The sequence below is a fragment of the Lissotriton helveticus genome (genome assembly GCF_964261635.1).
Source record: "Lissotriton helveticus chromosome 1_1 unlocalized genomic scaffold, aLisHel1.1 SUPER_1_unloc_62, whole genome shotgun sequence".
In the NCBI taxonomy this organism is placed as follows: domain Eukaryota; kingdom Metazoa; phylum Chordata; class Amphibia; order Caudata; family Salamandridae; genus Lissotriton; species Lissotriton helveticus.
The window spans coordinates 59712-79844 of record NW_027611706.1 but is presented as its reverse complement, the minus strand read 5'-3'; the positions used below and the strand labels follow the sequence as shown (position 1 = coordinate 79844).

At 44.8% G+C, this 20133-nt stretch overlaps 1 protein-coding gene across 1 annotated transcript; it reads right to left on the bottom strand.

Moving 5' to 3' along the window:
* Positions 1 to 692: 692 nt before the first annotated feature.
* Positions 693 to 19033, bottom strand: LOC144806321 (uncharacterized). Its single transcript, XM_078672711.1, has 2 exons — positions 18968 to 19033; positions 693 to 3452 (listed from the first exon to the last, which is right to left on the bottom strand). Exon 2 carries the CDS (start codon positions 2787 to 2789, stop codon positions 1920 to 1922), a length of 870 nt encoding a protein of 289 aa, XP_078528837.1. The 5' UTR covers positions 2790 to 3452; positions 18968 to 19033; the 3' UTR covers positions 693 to 1919.
* Positions 19034 to 20133: the final 1100 nt, after the last annotated feature.

Genomic DNA, 20133 nt, shown 5'->3' with positions numbered 1-20133 from the left:
TGGTTTGACACCGCCCTGCGACAGGAAATCCTTTGTCCAGGCCTCCTCTGCCGGGTTTCGGTCAGCAGCAGGAGGCCAGACCCGTGTCTGTGGCAGGGGCATCCATTTTGTGGATCTGAGGCTCATTTTAAATCAACCGCGTTTCAGCAAAGTAACATGTCTTATCCCTCTAGAAGGGTGGAATGCTACCCCCGTCACCAGAACTGGCGAGGGGGTAGTATTCCAATTCGTATGACACCTTACACGACATGTTTTGATAAAGCCAAACCAAAGTTGCTATATAACCGCGAGGATTATAAGGCGCTTAAGAGTATATGGTATGGCATTATCCCGTATCAGCTTAGGGAGTTGTTCCCGACAGCTGCAGACAGGCTCAGCTCATGCCAGAGCTCCATCTTACATAAAACCACGCACTCTGCCTCCAGGATTGATGAGGCCTTCCATAGGAGTGGCTTACAGGCTATATATGTGTCCAGATATAGGTTTAGATATAGGTATACTATATCTAAGCAAGGGGTGATTACACCCACTTGCCCCAGCTGAGTGATCAGCCAGTTGTGTCAATTTGAGAACCAGCCAGGGGTGGCAAAAGCTATGCTTCAGCCCCTGGTAGGCCTTGGTGGCACCTATGCCCTGAGCACCTATAGTGCATGGTACAGGGGCTGACAAGGAGTCCATTTCCAATTGTGGTATGTACCTATAGCACATGTATTATAAATTTAGAGAGAGAACAGCAGGCTGGGGGTCTGATTAGCAGGCCCACAGCCTCAGTAAGTCGAAAACCAGTGAAACAAAAAGCAAAAATTGGGGTGACCATAGGATAGCAGACCCTACTCTCCTACATTTGTTAATAGTAATACATACATTTTACCAATGAAGCTTCCATCTCCAGAGCTCTGACAACATGTCCACTCTGGGTGTGTTGGATTTATACGTTTTATCACTAATCCGACAAGTTAGCTGAAAATACCCCTGTTAGTCCCAGTATTGTTCAGTGTTGCTTTTACAGGTAGTGTGGTCAGGTGCGATTGAATGTTTTTCTTTGTATCTCTTCTTCACCAACTAAAAATCAAGAATTTTTCTTTTCTTTTAATCCACATTGTGCTTGTCTCCCACTGTGTATCCTGGTACATCATGTCACTTTTCTATGTGTACGGAAGTGAACAATCACTGGAAACAAACAATTTTATAATTCTGCAAAAACTGTTATCTGTTTTTCTTCTTTACTGCTAGTCAGGTCTTGTATCAACTGGTATTTCAAAGTCACACATAATTTGAATTTTATCTTTTTCTGTAATTCATTCCTCTCACAATAACTGCACTGTTCTGCTCTTGTCTATGTCCTCAGATGGGTCAATATTATTTTTGATGTTCTTAAATTCTTTTCTGAATCTCTGCATCTCTAGCATTATTTCCATGTGAGTTAAATGAAGGAGTGTATTCACTGAGGGCTGTGTGGGATCGAAAATTGACAAAAGCCGTTCTCACTTTCATTGCCATTCTATGTTTTCCCCCTGTGTGTGTGTTCGCTGATGACTTTGAAGGTGTGATAACCGACTAAAGCACTTTGCACATTCACTGCACTTGAATGGTTTTTCCCCTGTGTGTGTTCGATTATGACGTTGAAGGTCTGATAACTGGCTAAAGCACTTTGCACATTCACTGCACTTGAATGGTTTTTCCCCTGTGTGTGTTCGATTATGACGTTGAAGGTCTGATAACTGGCTAAAGCACTTTGCACATTCACTGCACTTGAATGGTTTTTCCCCTGTGTGTGTTCGCTGATGTCTTTGAAGGTGTGATAATTGATTAAAGCTCTTCACACATTCATTGCACTTGAATGGTTTTTCCCCTGTGTGTGTTCGATTATGACGTTGAAGGTGTGATAACCGACGAAAGCACTCTGCACATTCACTGCACTAGAATGGTTTTTCCCCTGTGTGTGTTTGCTGATGTCTTTGAAGGTGTGATAACCGACTAAAGCACTCTGCACATTCACTGCACTTGAATGGTTTTTCCCCTGTGTGTGTTCGCTGATGTCCTTGAAGGTGTGATAACCGACTAAAGCACTTTGCACATTCACTGCACTTGAATGGTTTTTCCCCTGTGTGTGTTCGCTGATGTCTTTGAAGGTGTGATAACCGACTAAAGCACTTTGCACATTCACTGCACTTGAATGGATTTTCTCCTGTTTGAGTTCGCTGATGATACCTTAATGAAGACGGGACGCGAAAACTACTGTCACATTCACTACAATGATAGAGTTTTTCCCCCTTGTGTGTTCGCTGATGTCTTTGAAGGCGTGATAACCGACTAAAGCTCTTCACACATTCACTGCATTTAAAAGGCTTTTCCCCTGTGTGTGCATGCTGATGACTTTGAAGGTATGATAACTGACTAAAGCACTTTTCACATTCATTGCACTTGAATGGCTTTTCTCCTGCGTGTGTTCGCTGATGTTTTCGAAGGCTTGATAACTCACTAAAGCACTTTGCACATTCACTGCACTTGAATGGTTTTTCCCCTGTGTGTATTCGCTGAAGTCTTTGTAGCTCTGATAATCGACTAAAGCACTTTGCACATTCACTGCACTTGAATGGTTTTTGTCCTGTGTACGTGTGCTGATGAAGCTTGAGTAGTGATGACAAACTAAAGCTCGTGCTGCATGTGTAGGATTCTTCTTTCTTGGTTAGTGTCTCTTGGTCGAGTATATATTTGTCTACATCCCATGACTGCATTTCCTGATGGGCCAACATGGCTGATAAAACACTTGTGTTTTTCTCACACATTTAATATGTGTGCGGTATTTCACATGTTTGATTTCTGTTTTAACAATAAAATACAATAGCCACCAAATATTTGCCACACTCCTAATACGTAAAATGTGTCTTTGGAGGCGATTGGGCCTTTAGATTGGATTATGGCTATGCACGCTTGTAGGTAAAGATGTATCTTCCTTCTGGACGGTGCAAATTGGGACAGTCTGTTGTATTATAGATAGACAAACTCCTCTTTCCTTTACCCGTCAATTGTCTGCCTCCGCTCTGTTGTGCTCTTCTCTGGTTACCAGAAAGAGTTTACAATTCTCCTAGAGCACGGAATGATGGCCTGTCATCATTTTATAAAATAGAGCACTGTGGTAATCACATCATACCGATCCCATGATCAAAGCTGGTGTTAGGCACTTGTTTATACAGGAGGCGGTTTGTTATTGTTGTTGCCTTAATTTTCCTAAGGTCATTTCTTCGTCTTGCGGCGTGGAGGTGTACAGCTCAGCGTCTTACAATCACTGAACTGCCCTTGACGCTTCATCCGGGATCTGTCAGTTTGTGTGCAGGTTCCTCTGTCGCCGACTGCGCTGAATACTGGAGCTCATTATTTCTGCTATTATTGAAGATTTACAGCATTCGCTTCATTATTGATGGTCATTTCATACATTCAAGGCTTGTTTTCTGTTGGATGTAAAGATATTGAAAATTACTAAATTGAAACATAATGGAATGAGAATTCACAATGTTTAACTGGTTGTAATAGACATTTCAGGGGAGATTTACCAAATCTCCACGCAATGCAGCGCAGCCCTCCCCCTGCAAGGCTGCGCTGCGTGGCGCGACAGGAAGGGAACAGGAGAGCACCACATTTTCAAAGATATGGCTCTCTCCTTCCCTTTCCCTTGCGCCGGCACTGATTACAGTGGCCCTGCGCCATGCACACACCTTAGCACCAGAGCGCTAGGATGTGTGTGTGTGAGTCCAGCATCGGTTTTGTACAGGAAGGACACCCTTCCTGTACAAAATACTATGTCAGACATGAGGGAAGGCTTTTCCCAATTTGTATGCGTGTTGCACAGTGCACCACGCATGCAAAGTCAGAAAAGGAAGGAGAAATTAAATCATTTCTCCTTTCTTGTGTCTAGTTTAAAAGGGTGCAGTTTTCTCACGCTAAACTCAATCTACTGATTTTGGTAAAATGGGTTTAGCGTGAGAAATCTTGGGTGGTTGCACGGGAACGCCCAAGCACCCCCCTTGGCAGGCCCCAGTGTGTGAAGTAATGTGAAGCAGTGCTATCCGCTGCTTCACATTACTTTTAAATTATTTCCAGCGCTAAAAAAGTTTAGCGCTGGAAAGTAAATTAGGAAAAAAAGATTTTGCGCTGTTTTGTGCCACTTTTATGATGCAAATACGGCGCAAAATGTTAGTATATCTCCCTCTTCTTCTTTACCGCCTTTAAAAATTAGCAAGAAATATTTCATCATACACAGATATATAATTAAAGGTTCTGTTGATCAGGTGATATATTATTAATGTCTGAAAAGGAGGTGATTTAACAGTGTTCACAGAGTAACTGAGCAAAGTAAGGGCGCTCACAGAGCACCCAAGTGCTAGAGGTATAGCGTAAGATAGACAAGATTTCATTTAAACAACAATAGAGTTTAGAAAAAGAGATGGATCAGGCTGGGCTGCAGAATTTTCAGTAATTCTTCATGAAGTATACAACAAAAGTAACTCCATTCACACACTTCTTCTCGTTTCTTTCCTATTTACTTAAGATCCTCTCAAATACCAACTCCTGTCTTTACTCGCTGTTCATAAGTCACCTTTGACACTTTCAACAGCTCTTTTGGTTCAAGCATTTCTGGTTTCTTCTAACCTGGAAGATTGGAACATTATTGTAGTTTGAGGGGGGTTTCCTATCGCCATAACATCTGTCCATCTCCCTGAAACTAGTGCAGTTTACAGAGCCTGGTTCTGGCCCTGAAAGACAACTTTAAAAAGCAAGTCTTTAGTTCTTCCTAAAGTAAATAAAGTTCTGTAATATGCCACTCCTTCCAGGGCTTTTATGTAAAACAGAGCGAGGGGTTCACTGTAAGGCACTTCCTTTACATCATAAGCGCAGATAAGGCAAACAAACGTTGATTCATATAATTTTATATTTAACGATATCAGTAATTTAGTACTTATGGAGAACCCATCACAACCAATAGTTTACCTGACATATCCATGCAGCAGATGTGGGCATATTACTCTTTTCCCCCCTTTTCCACCATTACATGGCTTCTGGCATGACGTTGTCAGTTTGGGGCCCAGGATGCCACTTTGTGACTGGATGGTCATTTGGCAGAGCGGGAGGAGGTGTCAGTTATCCACAGGTGATGCAGCATTTCTACCTTTCCATATTTCTCATTTTCTAGTATATCTCATTTCCTGTCCTTCGATCCCTCTACTGCCCTCTGGCTGCTCACTCACTCATCAGAAGTCAGATAACGGCCTGATACTCACTAAGTATGGGCGTATTTTGCTAATCTGCGGTCCGTAAATTCGTGCAAAATCGCAAAAAAGTCTGCGAATTCGCGGATTTTCCCGCGAAATCACCGATTTTTGGGCGATTTCCATCAACTCAACTGGAGTACTTTCTACTGGCTAATCAGTAAGTGCTACCTCGTTGGGTAAATGTATAATGCTTTTCCTACACTGCAGCTGCCTAAAGAGCTAGAAGATTTGTCTCCACTGACCATGTGTGCCTGTAACTTTGCCACCGCGCCAAAAGGCGCAGAGGTCCCTTGAGTGAGCTGTCCATCATAGTTGGGAAAGGGCGAGAAGACGTTTGATACCGCTAGTGTGTGGTGCGGGGCTTCTATGCGTGTCACCATGCCTCTTGTGTATAAAGGTTCAGAGAGCGAGCAATGCAGCAGGTGAGGAGAAAGCAGCCTCATGGTCACAGGAACTACACAGGATTGTGCTCGAGAAACTCATGGATTCAAAGACCTCCCTCGAGTATTACTGCTAATTTTCGACTGCAGATATGGGATTAAAGCACACTTGCCCAGCCTCGACCGTGCTCACTAATGTTTTAGGCTGATTAAAAGTTACTGAATTTGAGCTTCAACTCGGGCACCTGCTTTATTTATATCTGTAAGTGCTTCCTGTTGAGGTTTAATTTTTGTGACAGGAGCTTCGTGCCAGAATGAATCCTGCCCTGTATAGTTATCCACAAAGATGCCACCGTTTTGTGCAATACCTCTACTCAACTGGAGTACATTCTACTGGCTAATCAGTAAGCGCTACCTCGTTGGGTAAATTATAGTGCTTTTCCTACACTGCAGCTGCGTAAAGGGCAAGAAGATTTGTCTCCACTGACCATGTGTGCCTGTAACTTGCCACCGCGCCAAAATGCGCTGAGGTCCCTTGAGTGAGCTGTCCATCATAGTTGGGATTGGGAAAGGGCGGGAAGACGCTTGATACCGCTAGTGTGTGGTACGGGGCTTCTATGCCTGTTCACATGCCTCTTGTATATAAAGGGTCAGAGAGCAAGCAGGGCAGCAGGTGAGGAGAAAGCAGCCTCCTGGTCACAGGAACGGGGATTGCGCTCGAGAAACTCAGGGACGCAAAGACCTCCCTCAGGTATTACAGCTAATATTCGACGGCAGATATGGGGTTAAAGCACACTTGCCCAGCCTCGACTGTGCTCACTAATGCTTTTGGGCTGATTAAAACGTTACTGAATTTGAGCTTCAACTCGGGCACCTGCTTTATTTATATCTTTAAGTGCTTCCTGTTGAGGTTTAATTTTTGTGACAGGAGCCTTGTGCCAGAATGAATCCTGCCCTGCATAGTTATCCACGAAGATGCCACCGTTTTGTGCAATGCCTCTTCTCAACTGGAGTACTTTCTACTGGCTAATCCAGTAAGTGCTACCTCGTTGGGTAAATGATAGTGCTTTTCCTACACTGCAGCTGCGTAGGGCCAGAAGATTTGTCTCCACTGACCATGTGTCCCTGTAACTTTGCCACAGCGCCAAAAGGCGCCGGGGTCCCTTGAGTAAGCTGTCCATCATAGTTGGGAAAGGGCGGGAAGACGTTTGATACCACTAGTGTGTGGTGCGGGGCTTCTATGCGTGTCAACATGCCTCGTGTATAAAGGGTCAGAGAGAGAGCAGGGCAGCAGTTGAGGAGAAAGCAGCCTCCTGGTCACAGGAACGGGGATTGCGCTCGAGAAACTCAGGGATGCAAAGACCTCCCTCGGGTATTAAAGATAATTTTCGATGGCAGATATGGGGTTAAAGCACACTTGCCCAGCCTCGACCGTGCTCACTAATGTTTTGGACTGATTAAAACGTTACTGAATTTGAGCTTCAACTCGGGCATCTGCTTTATTTATACCTGGAAGTGCTTCCTGTTGAGGTTTAATTTTTGGCCCACAGGAAGCACTTACAGAGTTAAGGCAGGTGCCTGAGTTGAAGCTTACTTTGTAACCATTTTAGAATGGCGCCAGCAAGCACTCTGGCAGCTTGCCGGCGCCATTCTAAAATGGTTACAAAGTTAGCTTCAACTCGAGCACCTGCCTTAACTGTGCTTCCTGTGGGCTAAAAAAAATCCACCCGCTCGCGAATTCGCAAATTTTTCGGCAATTTAACGAGATTCGCGGATTGCAAAATTGCCGAACATTTGCACATTTCGTGAGCGGAGCGGATTTTGTGCCCATACTTAATACTCACAAGGCCGTGGTTCTTACTTCTTCTACAACACTTATTATGGCCTAGTTTGAAGTTTGTCCAACAGATTATTGCCTCAAAACTAGAGGTGGGCGAAGAATTCAGCTCCGCCGGTGGAGCTCGCAAATTTTTGCCCAAAGTGCGGAGTTCCAAAAAACTCCATGAAGTAACGCAGAACTGAGTTTTTTTTCTCAAGCAGTTCTCCAACCGTAAGGTGGTGAGTGCTTGTGAGAAAATATAATGCACTAGACCTCCTTCTGGCGAGATTTCTCATTGCGGTAGGTCGCGGCAGGTCACGGCAGGTCACGACCACTCGAGTGTAGAAATCTGCCACTCTTGTTGATGAAGCTGCCACTCGATTAGAATATCAATTAGAGCGGCAGAAAGCAGCATCGCCCTCTGGGGCAACGCATAGTGCTGTTCGTGCTGATTTTACAGTGCAGATTAAACTCCTGGCACTACAAATCAGTGAGAGTAGCGCAACTAAACAAACTCTGCCACTAGCGGAAGTCTGCAGAGTGCGGCGGAGTTTCCCTGGCACTTCGTGGAATTCTGCGGAGTAAAACTCTGCAAACGACGCCAAGGCATTATCAAAACGTGACAGATATCCTGCCTGCCTTATTATAATTGCCACAGGATGTAATGCATTCCTAATGGGGCGGGCAGGATACCTGTCACGTTTGTGTTGGAATAAACCATCCACTGAAATCTAAATCAGGCCTTTGATGTACATTGCGTCCAGTGTGGCTAGCTGGGCTTGACGGATCTTGTGGTTTGTGGGTCTCTCACTGCTTTGAGGTCATCGCCAGGCAGACCTTCTGTCAGCTGTGCCCTGAGCAGATCTTCCTTCCAGGCAGGGACTTCCGTCAGCTGCACCGTGTGCAGATCTTCCTTTCTAGGCAGGACTTCTGTCAGCTGTGCCTTGTGCAAATCTTCCTTCCAGTCAGGACCTCTGTCAGTTGCGCCTTTTGCAGATCTTCCTTTCTAGGCAGGACTTCTGTCAGCTGTGCCTTGTGAATATCTTCCTTCCAGGCTGGACTTCTGTCAGCTGCGCTTTGTGCAGATCTTCCTTCCAGGCAGGACCTCTGTCAGCTGTGCCTTGTGCAGATCTTCCTTTCAGGCAGGACTTCTGTCAGCTGCGCTTTGTGCAGATCTTCCTTCCAGGCAGGACTTCTGTCAGCTGCGCCTTGTGCAGATCTTCCTTCCAGGTAGGAGTTCTGTCAGCTGCGCATTGTGCAGATCTTCCTTCCAGGCAGGACTTCTGTCAGCTGTGCTTTGTGCAGATCTTCCTTCCAGGCAGGACTTCTGTCAGCTGCGCCTTGTGCAGATCTTCCTTCCAGGTAGGAGTTCTGTCAGCTGCGCCTTGTGCAGATCTTCCTTCTAGGTAGGAGTTCTGTCAGCTGTGCCTTGTGCAGATCTTCCTTCCAGGCAGGACTTCTTTCAGCTGCGCTTTGTGCGGATCTTCCTTCCAGGCAGGACTTCTGTCAGCTGCGCCTTGTGCAGATCTTCCTTCCAGGCTGGACTTCTGTCAGTCGTACTTTGTGCAGATCTTCCTTCCAGGCAGGACTTCTGTCAGCTGCACCTTGTGTGAATCTGCTTTCCAGACAACGGCTTATTTCCTCAAGGATCAGTTCAAAGGTCGGGAGAGGTAGAACTGGTCTAGGTCATCTTCTTTATTGCAGTTCAACTGGTCAAGCCACAGAGCTCGCGCTCTGAGACGAAGGAGAGTCTGGATTTCTGAGCTCTGTGAAACATTAAGACAGTTCTACGGCATCCAGCACATACTACAAGACTCCAAGAGTCAACGCTACAAGTGCTGCTCCAAGGTTTAATTCAACCAATGTATCTGAACATCCCCTGGCAAATGTCAACTAGAGAATAAACATCCTGCCTGCACCAGCAGAGTGCAGAAAGCTTTTCAAGCGCCTGGAGGTATATGGACTTTCTCTATCTGTCGAAGACGTTAAACCTTGGTACCATCGATCCCCTTCGGATAAGGTCCCCTATTTTGTTATCAGAATGTAACTCATCCTGCGCAGACACAAACCCTCTAGTCCGTATTGCATGAAGCTGGGTGGTTCTCACCCAAAAAGAGGGCCCTCCACAAATTGCAGACATTTCTTACACCCCCTGGACAGCTGTGACAACACACAGACTAACTACACCCCCTCAAAGATCACCATTCCATCTGCCAGGATAAAGACTCAGATCTTTCAACCTTCTCTGTTACCGTCTTTGGAACGGCCCGTCTCTGGGATTCGTGGAAGCTCCATACTCAGTGAGCTCAGAGTTGCCTTGTAAAACCATCTCATGAGAGTGGAAGAAAAGAACATTAAGTGACACGCACTGCACAGACATGTAAATAAATCTACCATTATCATTCCGTGAACCATTGTCCTACTGCTGTTGTTTTGACATGGATGTTTTGCTGTCTATCACAGCAGCTTCTTCATTTAAAATCTTTCTCATCACTTTCTTTTCCATCATACCTATTCACCTATGTACTGTTTCTGACCCTACAACTTCAGACATGTTGTGCTGTCTGTTGCTTCATAAATGGGAAGTAGATTGCTACTGCTGTAGTGTAGTTCCTATATTCCCAATAGGCTCTGTGCATTTGAATGATATTTCCTATAGATTAGATGTAGGACTGAGGTCGACTAGGTCTCTTTCAAATATATTAGATTTAATTGAGAGTGCCAGCTAGCTCAGAGGTCACTAGAAACTTTCTCGAATTCACAAGAAGGGATTAGTTTCTGACAACCGCGTAAACATGACAACTTTGTTTCCCAAGAATAACAAACATATCTCTAGAGTAGCGGAAACAATAGATAAGTATTTCACTCAGTCAATCATTGCATGCTTCGTTTCAACAGAGTTTGTAGAGAAATAGAGAGACGGGCATTTTCAATCAAAAGGTTTATTGAACAGTCTTCTTTCTCATACAAGAGAAGTGAACTGCTACAATCGTTAAGCAGACTGCAAAGTATAATGCGTACAGCGAGAATAGTATTATAAAATAATACTGTAAGAGCATTGTATGGTTTCTAAGCCATATAAAAATACATACATACATAAATACATAGGCTAAAATACTCAACTGATGCTTCTAAAATACGCCTACCCCGATGTACTTAACCTAAGTCTAGTTCAAGGGAAGAAGTAAGTATTGTGTAGAATAGGTTTAAATTTCTTTGCCAAGAATCTATCGAAGATTTCTCTAGGTTCTAATCTGCTCCATACCTTAGTTAGAATGAAGGAGGTCTGGTATCTCTGTCTCGGGACTCGATTTCCCAACACCCCACAAGGGGAGCTTGGAAACACTGGAGCTGGATTCTCGGCAGGAGAAGAGACAGCTTCCTGATCAGTGCGTCAACTGGAGGGTCGGCTTCCGTCGGCACTTGCTTTAGCGAGCTCTGTCGGGCAAGTAGATAGTCGAACTGCTCCGAACCACCGTGTCTTGCTAGAGCAAGTGGAGGTATATTTATACCTCGAAGTTGTCTAGGAATGCCATCGTTTGACAAAAAGTCGGGCATAATAATGTTAGGAAAGAACCCCTAGGGAATAGTTGTTCTTTGCAAAGTACATGGGTTCTTGGACAAATCAATATTCGAGCATGGGGAAGTTCCCTAACTGCTTAAGTCAATTTTCCAAGAAATCGTTGTGACGTTTCGTATGGGTGGAAGTAGCCATGCCTGTATTTGGTCTGCATGGGATATGTCTAAATAAGTACTTGATTTCTATGCCTATATAAGGGCAGCGAGCGTGAATCATACCTATATAAGGGCATGAATCGGGAAAATTCACTCAGAGCCTAAAACGCCACACAACACTGCAGGAGGAGGGCAGTGTCCTTGCAGTCAGATGCACTTGATTGGGATAAAAGGTACCATGTTTGTTAGAAAAGCTGCAACTATTAAAATAATAACATACCAAAAGCAGCACATATAATGCAATACCAGACCAGGTACTAGAAAAACGTGACGCAAACAATGCAATAACACAGGCCAGGTGTTGTGACAACCTGATGCAAACAATGCAATAATACAGACCAGGCACTAGAAGAATCTAATGCAAACAATGCAATAATACAGGCCGGGCACTAGACGCAAACAATGCAATAACACAGGCCAGGCAGTAGGACTGATGCAAACAATGCAATAACACAGGCCGTGCACTAGATGCAAACAATGCAATAACACGGGACAGGCACCAAGAGAATCCTATGCAAACAATGCAATAACACAGGCCAGGCTCTAGAAGAATCTGATGCAAACAATGCAATAACACAGGCCTGGGTAGGAGTGTTCTGCTTAATTCAGATACTCTGTCCATCACCACCACAGACTAATTTGCATGTAGCCAGGTTCTGAACTGGGATGGTGCAGTGAGCTAAAAAACGGTGATGGATCAAGCTCTGATCTGTTGACTGGGTAGGAGTGTTCTGCTTAATTCAGATACTCTGTCCATCACCACCCCCTTTTTGAATCGTTTTGGCCACCACGAGTGTGGAAGGGTATGCTCAAATGTGAGTCCCTTGCTCACTGCACCATCAGGATTCAAGCAAGCCGGGCCGAAGACGGCTGTAATGCCAGAAACCGGTCCCTGGAAGCTTGCGTCCTTTCCAGTAAAGAATTGGCTTGGTAGTTTGGTCTGCCCTGTTCCCATGATGCACTGGGCCAGGGACAGACTAATTTGCATGTAGCCAGGTTCTGAACTGGGATGGTGCAATGAGCTAAAAAACGGTGATGGATCAAGCCCTGATCTGTTGACTGGGTAGGAGTGTTCTGCTTAATTCAGATACTCTGTCCATCACCACCCCCTTTTTGAATCATAATACAGACCAGGCACTAGAAGAATCTAATGGAAACAATGCAATAATACAGGCCGGGCACTAGACGCAAACAATGCAATAACACAGGCCAGGCAGTAGGATTGATGCAAACAATGCAATAACACAGGCCGTGCACTAGATGCAAACAATGCAATAACACGGGACAGGCACCAAGAAAATCCTATGCAAACAATGCAATAACACAGGCCAGGCTCTATAAGAATCTGATGCAAACAATGCAATAACACAGGCCAGGCACTAGGAGAATCTGATGCAAACAATGCAATAACACGGGCCAGGCACCAAGATAATCTGATGCAAACAATGCAATAACACAGGCCAGGCACGAGGTGAATCTGATGCAAACAATGCAATAACACAGGCCAGGCACGAGGAGAATCTGATGCAAACAATGCAATAACACAGGCCAGGCACTGAGAGAATCTGATGCAAACAATGCAATAACACAGAACAGGCACTATGAGAATCTGAATGCAAATAATGCAATAACACAGACCAGGTACTAGGAGAATCTAATGCAAACAATGCAATAACACGGGCCGTGCACTAGATGCAAACAATGCAATAACACGGGCCAGGCAGTAGGGTTGAAGCAAATAAGGCAATAACACGGGTGAGGCACTAGGAGAATCTGACGCAAACAATGCAATAACATGGGCCAGGCAATAAGGTTGAAGCAAATACTACAAAAACATGGGTAAGGGACTAGAAGAATATGGTGGACACAATGCAATATCACAGGCCAGGCACTAAGAGAATCTGATGCAAACAATGCAATAACACGGGCCAACCACCAGGAACATCTGACTCAAACAATGCAATAACACAGGCCAGGCACCAGGATTGATGCAAACAATGCAATAACACGGGCGAGGCACCAGAAAAATCTGATGCAAACAATGCAATAACACAGGCCAGGCACCAAGAGAATCTGATGCAAACAATGCAATAACACAGGCCAAGCACTATGAGAATCTGATGCAAACAGTGCAATAACACAGATCAGGTACTAGGAGAATCTGATGCAAACAATGCAATAACACGGACCGTGCACTAGATGCAAACAATGCAATAACACAGGCCAGGCACCAAGAGAATCTGATGCAAACAATGCAATAACACAGGCTAGGCACTAGAAGAATCTGATGCAAACAATGCAATAACACGGGCCAGGCACCAAGATAATCTGATCCAAACAATGCAATAACACAGGCCAGGCACTGGGAGAATCTGACTCAAACAATGCAATAACACAGAACAGGCACTATGAGAATCTGATGCAAACAGTGCAATAACACAGACCAGGTACTAGAATCTGATGCAAACAATGCAATAACATGGGCCAGGCAGTAGGGTTGAAGCAAATAGGCAATAACACGGGTGAGGCACTAGGAGAATCTGACGCAAACAATGCAATAACATGGGCCAGGCACTAAGGCTGAAGTAAATACTGCAAAAACATGGGAAAGGGACTAGAAGAAACCGGTGGACACAATACAATATCACAGGTCAGGCACTAGGAGAATCTGATGCAAACAATGCAATAACACAGGCTAGGCACCAAGATAATCTGATGCAAACAATCCAACAATACAGGCCAGGCACGAGGAGAATCTGAAGCAAACAATGCAATAACACAGGCCAGGCACGAGGAGAATCTGATGCAAACAATGCAATAACACAGGCCAGGCACGAGGAGAATCTGAAGCAAACAATCCAATAACACAGTCCAGGCACGAGGAGAATCTGAAGCAAACAATCCAATAACACAGTCCAAGCACTAGGTAAATCTGACACAAACACTGCAATAACACAGTCCAGGCACAAGGAAAATCTGATTTAAACAATGCAATAACACAGGCCAGGCACAAGGAGAATCTGAAGCAAACAATGCAATAACATGGGCAAGGTGCTAGGAGAATCTGATGCAGGTGAGCATGTAATACCTGGCATGATCTAGTGTACTGTGTGGACAAGAGGGTGGGAGGGCAAAGACTAGTTTCATATGGACTGAAACAAGGGCAAAAGGAGCAATATTTTAAGGAAGTATTACCATATAGTAAATCATGCAGAGTCCGTTTTTTTGTTTTTGGGCCAGGTATGGGATATTACGTACTAAGGGGTGTCAGAGAGATTATAATCTTCCCTTCAAGGGTCATCTGCTTTACAAAGAATTTCAATACGAGGAGTGACTCTAAAAAGCAGCAATGGGGCAAGCAGTGAGAGGAGAGAATGCAGATTGTCACTAACGTTATGGAACAGCACACAACTTTAGAGGCTACTTAGATACAAGGGCGACACCTAAAATGGGCTCTGCACCTCACATGAATCCAGAACACGAAAGTGCCTTTACACACAGACCAATCATCCTAGGAGGGGCCGAGGGGAGACATAACATCTAATCCCGGCTTTATCACTTTACCTAAAGATGCTGGAAATAAACACCAAATGTTACTTCTCGACAGGGCCACTATACAGGTTCTTATTCTGGGATTGTAGTCCCTCTGCCTCTCCCCCTCCATCTCCACCCCCCTACATGTGGTTTATTGCACTAGGAAAGTGAGCAACCAGGAGACTACGTGTTTAACCCTGACCTACAATTTGTAAAATAGTGAGCTTCAGGAGTTACTAAGTACATTTATGCCTCTCCTCCCATTTATGTCCAAGATCGGGGTATTTACAACCATCCTAAAGTTGTAAGTAAAACTGTGCTTTTAAAAATGGGCCCAGACTGTGGTGATGTGTCTTTAACTAAAGATTCCTTCCAGCGACTCCTGGAATGTTGTTGTTGATGCGTCACCAGGAGTGTTGTTGATGCGTTGCCAAGAGTGTTGTTGTAAATGTAAAATGTAAATTGATACTTGTATAGCGCACTACTCACCCGCAAGGGTCTCAAGGCGCTTGTACGAATACCGCTGTGGAACCCATCCTGGCTTTCCCTGTGAGGTGCCCACTCCTGGGCACCCCCAAGGTGGAGGCCAGGCATCCTTAGCGTTGTGGGGGCCGTTGTGGAGATTAAGCAAGCTATTGCCCAGAGTTGCAGAGTGGAACTCCATGATTGGAATAGGCACTGAGGCGAGAATTATCAGGTCCGTGGAATTTGTGAGCCCAAGACCCGCCGTGGCGGGAAATTGAACCCTGGTCCCGGGCTAGACCTCTGCATCAGGGTCTGCCGCTCTAATCATTGAGCCACACTTCTCCACTTCTCTCTTGTTGATGCATTGCCATGAGTGTTCCTGACAGTTACGTTCCTGGTGCAGTTGAGTGTGTGGTGAATAAATCTTACCCTTAGCCTACCGATGACACGAGAGTTTGATTACCACATAGACATTGCCTCTGGTGGGGGGAGGGGTACACAGTGCCCACTCTCATGGACTATTCACCAGAATGTAACGTGGCAAAGTATTAACCTTTGGAAAAAGTAGTTCTGTGTTCATCAGACTTAAACTGTTTAGTACTAGGCAAATCCTCCTCTTTCTGTGCCTCTGTCCCCTTATCTGACAATGTATGTACCTAGAAGGAGGCTGGATGGAAGAAATAAACATGAAAGGCACGTTCCCAGCTCAAACCACCAGCATGGATTTCATTCACTCGTTCAGAGCTGCTTAACTGCAGGTCTCCGCACTGCATATCAGCATCTCTAAAGGCAAACACTGTTGAAGCAAAAGGAGGGGGAGAGCCCTATGATCCTCTAGAGCCTAGGCCGCTCACTAGAAAACAACGACGAAGGACAGGACAGGACGCTAATAGGATAAACCGATCCAACTCAAATATGAGGTCAACGTATTATTTATCGCCTTAATGGTGCAAAAGTCACTCTGGAATGAAATCAATACTATTCGAATAATCAATGTTCGATTTATAATAGAGGCATTGCTGTGCTGCAATAAAAGAAATTACCAGCAACAATAGCTATTCTCACAACAAAGTGTACTTATTTCAAGTTTGGTTTGCATATTTTACAAGAAGGGGATAAAGCGACAATGGATAGACAACATTATAAAGCTTAAAGACTTGCCTTATAAAGGTTACTGGTACTTTTAGAACCACACAAAGGTTAAGGAAAAGCAGAAGTATCAAGTTAGACAGTGTATCCGCAATGACAGACAATAACCCCTTATTAATAGTGACCACATAACAACCGTCTCCAGGTAGGAGTGCCTAATTACAAAAGACCTGCTAATACGGTGAACGACTACAGTGACTATGACATTGGTCTATCAAAACATTTGAATTCTGTGTTTGTTCTTTTCATTAGGTGTTGATCCTGGAAGATATAGGCTGATGGGTTTCCGGCTTGTGCTTTATGCACGCTTCAGGAATTTGCAGAACGAATGTCACCCAAACATCGCACCATTTGAGTAGGCCATTGGGGTGAGAGTTGGTCGCCTAAAATGAAGCGCCATGATAAAAGAACTGTTCGAAGAAGCACTGGGGTTACCAGCTTCTCAAAAGGGCATGTCCTCTGTTTAGATAGCTGTCTAGAGGGCCAGAGACCTGGGTGGGGCCATCAATGTAAGCAATTGCCCGGAACCGCCATGGCTAACTTGTAACTCCTGGGTCAGTTTGCTTGTTTGGTGGCTGCAAAGAATCGTAGTATGCTGATATGAGGGGTTTGCTAACACAATCCACAAACTGGCATGTGGACACTCACTTCAGGATCCTTGCTGCCTGGCAGCTCCTGCCACCCAACGAGCAGGACTTTTATAGCTGAGATGTGTGCACCCAGCCAGGCTGTTCCAGTTGTGCTGGCATCACCGAGCTGCACTAGATGAGTGCAGACAATGGAGCAGACCACCCGAGGGCGTGACAAACCTGGAGGTTCACGGTGACAAAGAGTAATTCTTTTTAAGATTACTGTGAGGGTGTTACCAGTACTTCTTTAATGCAGTATTTTCATGGAAACCTTAAAAAAAGGATAACACTAGCTACAGTATGATTGCGGTAACTAAACATGTAACATCTGATAGCACAGTAAGAACTATCCCCCTACACACCGGGTAGGACTTTGCGTTCGTCGGACGCCACTCTTCTGTCCCAATCCCGCTTCAAATTGACCACGGTGGGGGGCCGTGCGTTTTCCAACACGCTCCCAGCTTTATGGAACAAATTGGATCCAGAGCTCAGGAAGGAAAGCAACTTACTTTTCTTCAGAAAAAAACTAAAAACTGTATTGTTTAAACAAGCATGGAGCAGATCTTAGGTGCACAGTTGGTTTCAAGTGAATGTAACATCTTATCACGTAAATCTGGACAGACAGCGCTTAGAGACCCCTGTGGTTATAACGCGCCATATAAATTAAATAAATAAATAAATAAATTTACACTTTTTCTCTTTTTACAAATTAGGCTCGACTGATCTTATACTCTGACAGCCCATCCTATAATTTGTGTAGCCTATTTTATATTTAGTTTAATTCTTTCTTTAAACTATTGGCTTTCCTATTCAAAGTGCTGTCTCTCATGGGCAGACGTCACAGCACTGTAAAAATATACAAGTCACTATTCCCTAGTGCACCAACCAGGATTCAAATTAGCGACCCTCCAGTTTGAGACGAAGACATCAGAAATTATAACACTAAGCCCAGTGCCCCAGGCGATCTGAATGGCGTCTGAGTTGAGCCCATTTACGTAAACGCAGGCCATAGGCTGTGTGCCCAGCAGCTTCATACGTGATCTCAATTCCCTGACATACCAAGCCGCCTAAACGTCTGGATCATAAAAGGCTACTCCAGGGAGTCAAACGCCTTATCGGCATCAGCTGACTTCATGTTTGGGTTTACCTAATGCAGCACTGCGAATACCGTCCGTAGATGAACCGCTGTGGATTTATGTGGGACAAATTCCAACTCTACAGGGGAGACTATTTTCTCTAGTAGGAGGGATAGCCGAGTCGCATCACCTCAGGCAGGAATTTATTATCACTGTTACGCAGTGGCAGAGGGCGATTAGATGTACACTTACAGGGTCTTTTCCAGGCTTAGGGGGCACTGATATGACTGCATCACTTATAGACGCCAGCGACACACCAATGCCTCGGCATAGACCTCCTGGATAGGCCGCACCTCGACTGAACCCCCGGCCCAGGCCAGGCCTCAACTCCTCTGCACTCCCTGAACAGGTCTCATCTCCTCAGCACAGTACAGGCCTCACCTCTGCTGCACCCCCTGGACAGGTGTCAGGGTGCAGGAAAAAGGAATCAAAGCTCTTCTTTGTCTCGCAGTATCTGCCATTGAACCGGCATTGCAAAGATCACCCGCTCGCAAAAGGTCGCGGGTGATTATAGCACGGACCCGGGCATTCTCCCCCAGTACTACCAACAGGGAAGACTGCGGTGGAATTTGCCGGTCTAGTCCTGAGTTCCTGGACACGGGCATGAGGTCTAGACCAGCTGTGAAGTGCGCCGGTTGATTTTAGAACCGAGGCACTTCACCAACGGATTTTCAGAGATTAGTCACGTTCTTTCTGTAGTCTAGTTTGATAGAAATAGTGCAATTTTGTGCCAGGCTTAGGCGCAGGTTCGGTGCGTCGGTTAGTTAGTTCGATAATTTAGAACTAGAGAGAAATACCAATTTAATGTAAATAGGAAAAAAGAAAAAGAAAGAGAAGATTTAATACTTACCCATTGAATACTTCAGCTCCTGATTTCTTCGTCGCTTGGTTGACAGCGGAGGCTCCAGAAGGTTTCTAAGGGAGAAGAAAGAAGAATTCAGAAAATAAGAAAGTAAGGCAGAGAGTGAATGAACGAATGAGTGAAAAATAATAAATGAACCCACAGAGTTAAAGGGTGCTAAAATGTTGTTTATAATGCAGGTTACCAAAGAATAAAATACTTATATTGAAGAATAGATGAGGAGTAAAAGCCACAGGCACTCTGGGTAAGGAAATAGAGAGAGTGAGAGAGAGAGAGAGAGAGAGAGAGAGAGAGAGAGTAAGAAAGTGGAGAAGGAATTGAAGGAAATTAGTAATGGTGTGCTTTTCTGGTACATCGATTTCCACTCATGCTTGAAGAGAGAGAGGGAGTAAGAAAGGCATAAAACGGAGTTCGGCAGAAAGTAAGAAGTAGAGTGGAAGAGCCAGAAGGTCAGGCAGTCTCTTCTCTGTCCCATTCCCCTTTCCTCCGGCTGGGTTCGCACGGCCACTAGTTATCTCTTCAGTTGGTGGCAGGGCTGTGGGAAAACCAGTGGAGGAATTTGGAAAATCTCATCGTTCTGCTCCTGGGACTGTCGGCACTGTGAGTAACCACGACCCTTGACAGAGTGAAGTGCCCACGTCAATACTCACCCGATCAGAATGGCTAAAGGGATCAATTCAAAAAATGTAGGAAATATTCTTAATGAGATTCAACAAGAATTGATAGGAGTCAGGGAGAAAAATAAGGTAATCAAATTTGTAATGAAGGCCCACATTTTCTTAACTCAGTGCTCATTGTACTTCATGTGTCAGCCCACTGTCTTCCCAGATGCACAATCTCGTATAGCTTTCATCTTGTCGTATCTCAATGGAGATGCAGCTTCGTGGTCAATGCCCCTGGTCACCCAAGATTCACCAATTTTATATAACTTTGAGGAATTCAAGAAAGAGTTTTTGCGAATTTTTGATTGTCGGAAGGAGGCACAGGCTACGGATAATGAATTACTGGAGTTGAGGCAAGGGAATCAAGAGCTTGTCACTTACCTGGCCAAATTTAACAAACTTGTTGTAGAAACTGAATGGCCGAAGGCCAAAAGGGCAGCCTTGTCCTATCTGTGTTTGAAAGATGACTTAAAGGATGCTTTGTCACAGATC